Below are 13099 nucleotides of genomic sequence, written 5' to 3' on the forward strand. Positions count from 1 at the left end.
GTTTTGATGTTATTAAGGAGTTCTAACGACTCAGACGAAGATATTGAATTTAGGCCTAATCAAACGAAGACGTATACGTAAAATTCTCCGGGCAAGAATTAATCACACGTTCGTATCATTATATAAATTTAATGAAAGGTTTCGAATGAGTCCCGCGCTATACTTCAGAATACCGCGTAAGTATTTATATACGAAGATTGTATTTAATAAATACTCGAACTTAATAAAGAAGTTCCCTGCACCAAAAATAAATAATTCAATAATGCAATAGCGACACTACTTACGCGGTATTCTGAAGTCGTTTCGAGTCCCGTTTCGCTGGAATCTCTCCTACCTACAAGATATGGGACATCATAACCAACATCCAAAAGAGAAAAGTGATGCCCTAACCTCAAAGCAAGAACTGTACCGTTTTGCATTGGATGCATACTAGCTGTCAGTTCCGTGGGTTAGCAGATATGCACGGAATTTCTAAGATATCAGTGTGCGAAAGTGCCCACAGGGTAGTTGATGTTGCTAAAAGAGTTAAATTCGGGGCAGGTTTTTGATCACCAAAATGTTATTTACTATAGCACAGAATTTTTATGCTGCTGAAGTGATCACTAATGTTTGAGAGGTTAGGAATGCAACATTAATAAATACTGATGGATCAACACAGACAATTAACCTGATTTTGTGTTTAGACATCGTAATTATTTTATCAATTGCATATTTGTACGTGGACCAAATCTGTTATTTACTTATTTAACTGAATTTTATGCTAACTTTGGTCATTTAAGTAATAAAATTATTGGTATACTCGACCAATCACATCACATGAAACTCCATTGTCGCCAATATATAAAAATCTAAATACTTTTAATTTTTTTAACAATACTTTTTATTTTCTGTTGGTGAAATATGAATTAGCAAGCTTAGAATAATCTATTTTAGTACAAAATATAAACATATGTATCGACAGTAGTAAAAATACAGCGATTTTAGCTCTGCTCCTTAGCGATTTTAGTAAACTGTCGGCGATATTGTGTAACCAATAATGCGTATTTGTAAATTTCTTTACCTGATTTTGTAAAGTTCGTCAGACTTTACAAACTAATAAAATAGCATTGTGAAACACAATGTACAAGCATTTCTAATCTTTTACTTGTTATTTGTAAATTGTTAATTTGTAATTTGTAAGGATTGTGAAACGGGCCCCTGGCCGAGGTCGATGGCATTTAAGTGTATTTAAATGCGACAGGCCCATGTCAGTAGATTTACTGGCATGTAAAAGAACTCCTGCGGGACAAAATTTCGGCACACCGGTGACGCTAATATAACCTCTGCAGTTGTAATCGTCGTTAAATAAACCATAATTATTTTTTATAAGACGGAAAATCAGTTATGATATGAGTTGATGACATTTGTCGACCTAAATGCAACGAGCACAGAGTTCCGTATTCTGTGCTCATTGTCTGTGGTGTCTATTTATTTGTCTATGGTGGTGTCCTTCCCCTTGCAGGGATAATCTTGTCAACAGATGGCACTGGTATCGGGGATCTTACGAACTTTGGTATCGTATGCGAGACGGTCTTGCGCAACGAGTTGTCGATCTTGCATATTCACAGTGAAAGCTAGGCGAGGGGATCCAGACGGCGGTGGTGGAAGCTCGTAGTAATCCACACTTCTTTCACTAGATAGCGTGCAAAGCAAACATATGAGCATCTCGTGTTGCCAATACAGCGGTTTCCTCGCTAGATCTGACGTTTTTCAGTTTTAGTTTAGCGGGTAAAATTTATGAAATTTGTATTTCTGATGTAGGACTTCAGCGGGTTTCTTAATACTCATAGCGGCAAAATAATAGCATTTTACGTTAACAATTTAGCGGTTTCTGCACCGTTTCATAGCGAGTTTTTAAGAATCGAGTTGGCAACATTAATTGCGTAATCAAAATATGGCGTTTGTTGTGTATGGTGTGTGTTGTGTTCGATAACATCGGAATCTCGCAGTGTAAAAATTTGCATTCCTACACCAAACTTCAATATGGCAAGAAGAAACATAATATCTAAACACAAGCAGGACTTGTTTGCTAAACTGAATGAACTTAAAAGTGAAAGCAACAACGTGATAAAGTATGTGGAAAGTGTTATAGATCGAGGCATGTCAATCGCTAGTGAGTTAGAAACAGAGACAGACCAAGTGGCGTTCTTGGAGCGATATCCCGCTGCCAGTAGGCGCCTGGACGAACTACTCAACAAATTGGTGCGTATCACATGTAGCGTTGGGCTCGTGGACAGCGATGACGAGTTCGAAGGTTCGAGGGTGGAGTGGCCCATTAGCGAGGGCGATATCTTGGACATGTGCTTTCTGCAAGGGAACAGTCCTTATGACTTCTGGTTACGCTATTACTCTACAAAACCATTAGACCAGATGCGCAAGGCCATGCATTCGCGTCACATTGCGAGTCGGCTGCGGCCTTATGACGCGACGCCAGGCATCGGAACTCATGTGTGCGCCGTTATCGAGGACGAAAGACTAATTCGTGCCAAGGTGTTCGGGGTCCGCGAAGGGAGACTTGTATTGCTAGATCTGGACAGCGGAGCGCGACGGGAGGTTGCGGAGGATCATGCATTTGCTCTGGACGAAGACATGGCGCAGATTCCAGCACAAGCACTGCACTGTCGTCTAAAAGGTGATCCTGCCCTGTGGGATAACCGCGACGCGTCCAAGTTCCGAGAGATGATGACAGATTCAACACTAGTGGTAACAATTTGCCGCAAACTTGAGGGTGACCCGCCCCAGTTTCTGGTGGAAATTGATTGCCACAAAGAGAACAGAAAGATAGAACTGGCCCAGTGGGTTGCCAATGTACGCAGTATGAACCCCCAACAATTCCCAGAATCCAAAAATCTGGTTTGTGTCAAAAATCCGTCTTTACGTCAACAACAGGATCTCTACTCTTACATAGCTCCTGTTATGGAACCATCAATATGCAAACAATATCACCTTACCTCTTGCTTGGACCATGTAGATGACCCGTCTATATGTCAACAGCCACAGAATGCTGGCACTTTCTTAGACCCAGCTATCGATGTAATTGTATGTCAACAGCAGGAGAGCCCTGACACTAGTTTGGACCTGGAAGAGGACCCACCCAAGAAACAGGACTTAAACATCAAGGTTTGTCCTATCAGGGAGCCACCTGTATGTCAGCAGCAAGACCTCTGCACAAGTTCAAAATATACCCAGGACTCATCTTTGTGTGAACAGCAAAATTTTACCATTATACTAGGTGCCAAAGAACAAACTCCGTATGAACAACAAGACTTCAACACTAAATTGGTTCTAGCGAAGGATTCATCTCAAAGTCAACAGCAAGACTTTAGTAATAACCTGGATCCTGCCAGAGACTCAGATCAGCAGCAAGATGTTAACACTAAACTAGATCCTACCAACGAACCAACTTTATATCAGCAACAAGACTCCAACACTAAATTGGATCCTGTAAAGAATCCACCTGAATATCAGCAACAAGATCTCAAAACTAACCCAGATCTTACCGAAAATATTTACTTATGTGAGCAAGAGGTTTTGCTCATAAAACAGGATTCTGTTAAGAAATGTCCTTTAACTCAGCAGCAAACTACCAGAAGCCCTTTATATCAGCAACAAGACTCCAACATTAAATTGGATCCTGTAAAGAATCCATCTGAATATGAGCAACAAGATCTCAAAACTAACCCAGATCTTCCCGAGGAGCAAGAGGACTTGCGCATAAGGCAGGATTCTGTTAAGGAACGTCATGTAGCACAGCGGCAAACTACTAGAAGCCCTAAACAACAAGAATTATGTGTTGAAACAAAAAAGGATACTTCTAAGAACTATCAAAAGCAAGCCAACCCCAGAAGTGCAGCCTGTGTAAAGCCTGCATCCCAATCTCGAATCTCTCTCAAGCAGCCAGTGACGTTGTCAACAGGAGTTATCTATTCAGCATTACTGGCACACATTGAGGACCCAGGAGAATTCTATATACATACTGTGTGCTTCGAAAATACCCAGATCAACAGTCTTACGACACTTATGGACCAGCACTACAATTCTATGATGTTCAACCCTGCATCGAAGAGGGAGGCAAAACAGTTTATTGGTACAGTCTGTGCAGCATTCTTTGAGGAGGACCAACATTGGTACCGGGCACAGATTTTGGACTGGTGTGAGGCTTCAGATAGTATTCCTGTGTGTATCCAGTATGTGGATTATGGCAACCGTGCCAGGGTACACTTCTCTTTGCTGCGACCACTTGATGAGATGTTCACAGAAGTGCCCATCTGTGCCCAGCAGTGTCACTTGGCCAAGATCCACCCAACAGGCTCCACTCCAACCAACATTCTGAACTGCTGGTCTGATGAAGCTACCAATCTGTTTAAATGCCTTATCAACGTGAATTGTCTATACTGTGTTGTGGTGCTCACAGAGAGTGAAGATAAGCACTCCAACTCATTACCAGTCCTCCTGCAGGATTGGCAGGATGGAGTGTTCACCATTGTGAATAAACGCATTGTGGACTACGGCTATGCTATTAACTTTTCTCCATTAGAGAACCCAGAGCCACTTGAAGATTGGGACCCCATGGCAGAGGACTACTATGCTACTACCAATACACAGTACCATGACGACGAAGATGCCAGTTATGTGGTAACAGGATACAAGCCCCAAGATGAACGTCGAGTCTGCAAATTCTTTGCCGAGAAAGGCTACTGTTTCAAAGGTGAGACATGTCTCAGGACGCATTCATATCTGCACCCAGATGGCTGGACCACTGACAAAGAGATGATATTTACAGACGCATTTAAGAAGTTATCATTGCCTAACGTTGGGGAGGAGGTACTTCTCAGCGTGACAAATATTACACATGTCAACGTGTTCCATGCAGTCATCTTTGATGCTGAAGAAGAAGAGAATTTACTTTCACTTATAAACTATCTGAACGAGGAACAGAATATTAAGGCTCTGCGCAGGCTCACCATCATGCCAGCTCTAGGCCAGATCGTGATTGCTCGCTACAGTAAGGATGGTTGCTACTACAGGGCCAGAGTCGTGGACTTCGATGAGACAGAAACAGAGGACAGAATCAATGTGTTCTATGTGGATTACGGAAATTCAGAATGGGTGCGGGATTCAGACATTCGTGACATTGAAAGCCGCTACCTTCACCTGCCCTTTCAGGCTGTTGAATGTGTCCTAGCAAATATTAATGATATCAGTGATAATATAGATGGTGTGCAATTCTTTTCAAGCCAGGTGTATAATAAGGGGATGCTTAAAGCTCGGATCATTGCAAGACTCGATCACCTGTCGAGACTAGAAGTGCTGCTGAAGAATGAAAATGACAAAGATGTGGGAGAGCTGATCATAAAGTGCGGCTATGGTGAAAAGCGAACATTCGGAACAAGTGTTATACCGAAGCAAGTATTGCTGGGCTGAAGTTTGTAACAAAATTTGAAGTTCCTTAGTGTGTGAACAGAGTCATATGATTACGATACGAGGGTTCAGAGAAATAGTCAACACAATTTTTAAATAAAAATTGGATTTCAATGCAGGAAAGTGATACACCCAATGTTGCTATATCACTTCTAAACATTTCTTTAACAATAATTGTGCCATTCTGACATTAATTTGTTCATTTCAGATAATAGAAAGTACAAGGTATTCCTATGCAGACCAGTTCCAGGTGGTCATATTCCATCAGCTTTGAGACATTGTGCACTGAGCACCTCATATTACAATGTTGTTATGCAACACAAATGAATACAGCTCCAAAAATAAAGTATGAAGTACCAATATCTTTATGGTTTGTTGAAAATATTCATCATTGCAGAATTAGTCTTAATAACTTTAATAAGAGGAATGTTCATTTCAGTTTCATCTAATTAAGTGAGGTTTTTTGTTGTCATCACTATATCTTTCGATTTTGCTGCTAAAATATCATTCCTGCACAACTGTTCTCAGATCAGTGACGTGCAGTCCACCCAAGCAACCAAAGCACAGCTTGGGCAGCACTGATTGATTATAAGAATCACGATATCTACGTAAATCCATGATTAAACTTTCTATTTATTTAATCATAAAGTCCTTAAACTTTTCTAAATACGTTTTGTTAATTGTAAGTCGCGTGATGGGGCATATACAATGCACATAATGCATTCCCAAGCTGGCGCCAGCAGTGCTGAATATAGGTTAGCATGGAAGTTTCCATGACAACCCACGTCATCATAACTTCTAGCCAATGGGGGATGCCTCACAAGACATTATTAGATGCATAATACCCCAAGCAGCTGGTAGCCTGCCTAGGCTGGCTGTGCACACGAAGTCGAATGAGTGTAAAACATACTGTTTCTCTGGCATTTGTTTGTACTGGTACTTTGTAGTTACATTGTGTACGTGTATATTAGTGCAATAAAAAGTTTTGATTATGTCTGGTGATGATGATAATTTAATTCAGCAACAAAAGCTAAATACAGTAATTTAACTAAAGCAATACAGGATCATATGTTGCTATTGCACATATTCATGCTTTTAATGCACTCGTGACTTTTGGAACAGTCATATTGAAACTGAGCAGAGAGACCAACAAAGTATTATTCTACATAATGAAAAGGTAACACGCAATAGAGACATTCTGAAAAGGCTTATAAACGCAGTTTGTTTACTTGCAAAACTGGAACTTTCATTTAGAGGAAACAGTAAGTCGAAAATATCCAATAACCACGGTAATTATTTAGAACTTTTGGACTACACCGCCCAGTACGACCCTCTTTTAAGGAGACACCTACAGTACTCAAAGATGTATCAAATCGTATTCAAAATGATTTAATTGAATCTGTTGCCAGTGCACTTAATAAGGAAATTAAACAGCAATTACAGAAATCTGATTTTTTGCCATATTAGCTGATGAGACAACTGACGTCTCGAATAAATCACAATTTTCTCTCATTTATCGATATACGATTGAAGGAAGGGTGGTAGAGCGGTTTGTGTGCCTCAGTGTTTTAAATGAGGACAAAACAGCGGCAGCACATTCTGATCTTATTTTTAAGAGATATTCAAGACTTTCAAATTGCATTAAGAAACTTGTTGCACAGAGGGAAGTGCAGTGATGGCCTCTTCATTACATGGTGTCAAGCTAATATTAATGCGTCTTCTCCACAAGCTCTCTTTGTTCACTGCTTAAATTTAGCACTGTCTCAAAGTGCTTCAAGTATTTCTGAATGCCATATATTTTTTGCTACTCTTTCTGGGCTTGCAGCATTTTTCTCCAAATCATGAAAGAGCACAAATTTTCTTGATGAATTTCTGGGTCGACGATTATTACCACATGTTTCCCCAACAAGATGGAATAGCTCGTCACGACTTACCAATACTTAGAGTAGTCTTTTATAATAGTATTTTTAATTTTAGGCAGTAGTTGCAGGAGGCCTAATCTTATAGATTTGGTAAAAAAAAAAAAAAAATGGGTACCAAATACCAACGTATTTTTATAATTAGTAATGTTATAACTATTTGAATCAAATATAAATAGTAAGAAGGAAAAGAAAACTTGACCACACGGCTGCTTGGGTAATCTGTTGGGCCACTGCACGTCACTGTGTCAGATCAAAGTCTTGCTAGTGATGGTCAATCCAAATTGTACATCATGAGATAATTAAAACTCTTAAGTTTTATAAAGAATTTGAATTTATTCTTCATGAGATTAAACAGTTTGAAATCTCTTTCACAAATAATGAAGAATAACTCTTTTAAAATTTCATGTGTTACATGTTCAAATCATTCCTGAGTTTGCGAGATTGGAATGTCAACTATTGCAGTAACAACATTGAGATATCGTAGTGTTATGAATAATCCACAATGTCTTTGCACAGAATCTCTAAACATCGCTGTTTCCAACATAAATGGAAGGGAAGTTTTTTAACTTAGATGTGAAGATGCTGACAAAGAAGATTTGAAACAGTTTTTTTTACCATGGCACTCAAAGTGCAGGATGTAATGAACACATATGTTACTTGTTAACTAGAATTTTTAAATTGGACACCAATATATATACTTTAGGTACTCAGTATTTGTTAATGAAATTGTAATTTTTTGTCAGTTGTCTCTGGTTCATGTTTTTCAGATATTTCACTCCTGAAATTATATTTTAGATTTAAATAATTTCATATCAAAATGAAAGGGTGGTATAAAACAAGCAATGAACTAGTCTTTGATGTAAAATAATATCTGATCTGAAGAGTGTAATTTTATCGTTGAAACGTCATAGTTCTGTTTTCCTCCACTTGCATGAGCAGGGCCGCTGACAGGATTTATGGGTCCCTGTGCAATATTGTGCTCGGACCCCGTTGAAAAAAAAAAAAAAAAGTTAAAAAATGACAAGTTACCAATTATTCTGACCATATTAATTATTTGCAAAATAAATAAAAGATAACCCCATACACAGATACAAATCTAAAAATATACACTTTTTTTACAATTAAAACTTTTAGCAAAACTTCACATTACCACAATACATTATATTCATCACGCTTCTTTTTCAGTAGGGCCTACATAATATGTTTCGTGACGAAACTTTCGTCTTTTCGTTGCCATTTGCTTCGTTTCGTTTTCATAAAGTATTATTCTTAAACAGCTGTTAATTTCTGACTTGCAGGCCACATCAACAAACAACTCTCCTTGACTTTATTGATACAAAATCAACTATGTCATCAAAAATTTAAAAACCTAGCAAGATCGATCCCCAGACTAAGGAGGCCAAGGTTACTCAGTCTTTCTTGACACATTGTTACTCTGAATACATTTTTATTTCCTTCATTTTGTTTGAAATTGGTGTGAAATTGAACGTTGCTAGTGAAGGTGCAGAAAATAAACCAATCTCAAGCCCGTCTGTTCAGGTAGTCAAAAATGAGACAGTTCATGCTTAGAAGTGAATACTGATGGTTGTGGCTGTTTAGATAAAAATTCTGATAACAGTAGTATTGAATCAGAACAAGCAAACAAAAGTAAAAATGATGTGTTAGTATGTGCAAGTGAAACAAATTTACACACACCAGTTCCTAATTCTGAGTCATGGCAAGTAACATGCGACCTTGGAAAACTAAAAAGTGGGAGACAAATTGTAAATGTCATTGAATGTGTTCGAAAAACTACCCCAACCTGGTTAATAACCTTTTAAGTGACGGAACAAGAGCCTTTCTAGTACCGGTATTATTTTCAAAACTCAAGAATGAAGAATGTATTCCCAGAGACTGGCTAGTGTGGAGTGAAACTAATCAGTCACTGTACTATTTTCCCTGATTTCTTTCATTCCACACTAGCCAGTCTCTAGGAACACATTCTCCATTCTTGAGTTTTGAAAATACTGCAATACTCTTCTTGGAAAGGCTCTTGTTTTCGAACAACACATTCAATGACACAATTTGCTACTTTTTAGTTTTCCAAGGTCGCTCAACTTCACACCAGCATCAAACAAAATTCTACTCCCTTTCTTAATATCTCCCAATTATTTTGTCTCTCCTTGTGCTTCTCAACTCCAGACTTGCTTCTACTTGTCCATTGTCCACTGGTAACACTAAAAACAGAATTTACTAGAAAAACGACAACGAAAAGACGAAAGTTTCATCACGAAACGTACTATGTAGGCCCTACCAAAAAGGAAACGTGATCCTGCGGCTTGGATTTTGAAGAGTCCACTAGCATATTGCGGTGGGTCAGCAGGGATTGGTAATTAAGAGGACAAGCCAATTGAATGTGTTCAGTACAAGCGATGGGAATATATTTCAGGCAAATCCCGGAGGCCTCAAGTGTCGTGTCGAGGATTGTTAATGTGGGAAACCGATATTCTATTATAATATAAAAGTTAAACATTTACATAATGAAATGGTAATTTGTATTAATTCTACTATTGTTGGTTAATACATCATATTCATGTAACAAATGTTCTTACAAAATTTTATAGTTACTGGTATTTATCTGTGAATAATTATTCGTGATAATAAAAAAGTAATGACTCACTCAATCTGACGGGCCCTTATTGCTCACGGGCCCTTATTGCTCACGGGCCCATATGCACTTGCCCCCTTTCTCGGTGGCCCTGTGCATGAGCACTGAATTGCACAAAATATCAACATGAAGACAGCAGTTCAGTAGTTATATCTGTAATTGACAGAGTAAATTTTGTGTACTTACGAATAAAAATATTTTTATGTGTATGAAATAAATGGAAGTTAATTATCTGAAATAAATGGAAGTTATTTATCTTTATTTTTTCTTTGAATACCTCATTAATGCTTAAAAGAAAGTTAATCATTGAGAAGAGAATTAAAATGGACTTTTCTGTTTCTGATGACAATTTTGAATGAAAACAGTTCAAGGTCAATATCCGTTTTCAGATTATGTTGGGGTGTTAAAAATGCTTAAACACATTTAACTGATGCTGTTTGCATTCCCATCACAAGAGGTCTGGTTCAGTGGAAGATAGTTTCAGTTTTAAGTCAGACTGCACATCCAGCCAATTGCTCTTATTTGATTTCAACTGTACAAGAGTAGAAAATTCTGTTTCAGAACAGTATAGAGGTGAATATTCTGAAATGGGCAAATATGAATAACAGAACTGGAAAAAATATATTAAATTGTGTATTTTTTTCTCATATTGGTTACATTTGCTCCTATTATTGAAGATTCTGGTATCAGTTGAGCTTAAAAAAATTTTTATGAGAGATTGTCTAATTTTAAAAAAACCCAAAATGGGGACAGTAGTTACATAATATATAAAAAGATGAAAATTTGTAAGAAAAATAATAAACATATCTAATTATTATTATTCTCTAAATGAGATAAAACCTAGTTGAAGGATAACCATTTTTATTTTCAGTTTTTTGTAGGCATCTTTTAATTTGGTATCCAAATCTTTTACCTTTCTGTATGCCTTTTTCTTTCTGCCCACATTCCTTTGCCTTGATCCCAGCTGTAAGCTTATGTTCTGAATATATTATGTGGATTGTTGGAATCTGCACTATCTTAAATATCTTTCCTTTACAGCCCATTGTTTTAAGGTTTCTTCTAAACTTTTGTACTACAGATTTCACTTGTGTTCGAACATTTCTTTTTTCACGATGTCATATCTGATATTTTCTTTATATATATATATATATATATATATATATATATATATATATATATATATATTCTTTGCCATAGTCCCTTTTTTTCTGCAACTCCTCTTCAGTTATATTTGTCCTCTGCCTACGTATCTTCTCCCTTTCATATTTCCTACTTTCATAATCAGACTTTTTTTTTCTTTCCTATAAACAATCACATAAAATAATATTCGAAGTTACTTTATACACCAGTATTTAATAAATGTATGTTAAATGAAACGCCGGTCCCAAAATAAAGGGACCGACGCTACAGGGACCTTTGTTACAAATTAGTATAATTTCCGCAATAGTTCTGGCAAAATAAATGGTTAAAAATATCATTGAGGTTAGATTTTTTAGTCAACAAACATTGTAATGTTTTGCATATACTACGAAAGTTTAGTAGGCTATATACAAACTATATTTAATGCCACCTGGGACTGGTGTTACCAGTAGAAAACATAACATTCAGTCATCAGTGATGATTTTTGTATTTTTAAATAAAATAAATTACGACAATGTACACTGGCGCCATGTTGACCTCTCATCATTACCAACCGTTAAAATTTACCACATGAAGCAAAATTTTCTTTTGTGTAGCTCTTTTATTTCGAGGGACCGGCGTTACGAAATTTTTGGGGACAAACTTTACGTTAAAGTTGTGTCCTTTCAGAATTAAACAAACAACAATTCCTGTCTTTCATAAATATTTTAACTATTTATTTTTATAATTTTGGCCGAGGAAATAAAATCAAATTGAAACATTCCGAAAAAAACTTAGTCAAACAGAGTAAAATGTAGTTGGGAACATACGGACCGTAGTTACATTTTGACGTTTGGATGTTATTTTTTAATTATAAATTTTAAAATTAATCCTTTTATGCTTTGTTTCCAACTAAAACATGTGAGAGTTAGTTAATTAAACGCAAAAGTAATCAGTTAACATTTTCAAGGAACTCCTTAAATCAGCCGGGACACATTTACCCATTTCAGAATATTCACCCATAGACCAGCCTCTACTAACTAGACACACACCCAGAAGTTTGTGAGAGACTTTTCTTTTTTCTAAATTGAATCTCGAGTTCCACATTACAGACCACGTCAATTAGCATATGACATTCATGGGTCAACATTAAAAATTTCAGATGTAATTCTAATTGCAAATTGATTCTTAATTAATTCCAGTGTGTCATCTAACGTAGCTAAATATGCTTTTATGATTTTAGCAGCAGTTGAATGTTACTTCTTCACTAAGATAACCAGAATTTTATATTAGCAATACATTAGGTCAGAAAAGACACTAATTACATAAAATATTGTTCTAAATAAAGACAAACTATTGAAAGGGTGAGATGTACTCCAAAATCCAATTTTTAAGAGAAACAAAACATGAATAGATAATTCTGGAATCGTTATTAATTATAACTATCAGCACTACTGGAAATAAATACAAGTACCCTAAGAAAAGCAAAAAGCTGGAATGAACTTAATCTAGTTATTGCAGTAAAACAGATGCAATCCATATGAAAGCATATTAGCTTTAATGAGAGATGGTTTCAATCATACCTGTTTTAAGGACAATCTTTTCACTAGTCAGTTTTAGAGGCATTACATACTTTGTCGACCACATCTGGACTTAACTGGGTCTAAAGTCACTTGGGGAAAGCATATGACAAAGCAAAGTGCGTTACATCTTTATGCTTTTTTTCACCCCCTATTGATTTTCAGTGCCGTGTCATACAGATGTGAAGTAAAAAGTTAGTGGAAATGGTTACCACTAGCATGTTCATAGCAATACACTTCGAAAGGATATTGATAACTGTCTTCAAATATTTAATATTTTGAATTTTTTATAATTGTTACACTGATTTAAAATCTTTGACTGTGTTGCAGAAAATCCAAAAATAGCCTATTTACGTAGAGCTTGAAATGTT

At 36.8% G+C, this 13099-nt stretch overlaps 2 protein-coding genes across 4 annotated transcripts in view; both read left to right on the plus strand.

Moving 5' to 3' along the window:
* Positions 1 to 13099, plus strand: part of SP1173 — a 142094-nt gene that overhangs the window by 99757 nt on the left and 29238 nt on the right. Inside the window, exon 1 of one of the 3 annotated variants that reach the window (XM_069834981.1) lies at positions 1931 to 2241. The exons of 1 other annotated variant lie outside the window; for it this stretch is intronic. The gene's annotated coding sequence lies outside the window, so the exon portion shown is untranslated. Of the gene's footprint in view, positions 1 to 1930; positions 2242 to 5673; positions 5807 to 13099 lie in introns of those variants that run through there. One more of the 3 variants, XM_069834982.1, reaches the window with a different exon arrangement.
* On the plus strand, positions 2023 to 5463 carry LOC138705711 (uncharacterized). Its single transcript, XM_069834283.1, has one exon. It carries the CDS (start codon positions 2023 to 2025, stop codon positions 5461 to 5463), a length of 3441 nt encoding a protein of 1146 aa, XP_069690384.1.

Source organism: Periplaneta americana, chromosome 9, assembly GCF_040183065.1.
Source record: "Periplaneta americana isolate PAMFEO1 chromosome 9, P.americana_PAMFEO1_priV1, whole genome shotgun sequence".
In the NCBI taxonomy this organism is placed as follows: domain Eukaryota; kingdom Metazoa; phylum Arthropoda; class Insecta; order Blattodea; family Blattidae; genus Periplaneta; species Periplaneta americana.

What these genes read in the sequence shown, in the direction of transcription:
- LOC138705711 (XM_069834283.1), top strand. Translation starts at nt 2,023, where the DNA reads ATGGCAAGAAGAAACATAATATCTAAACACAAGCAGGACTTGTTTGCT.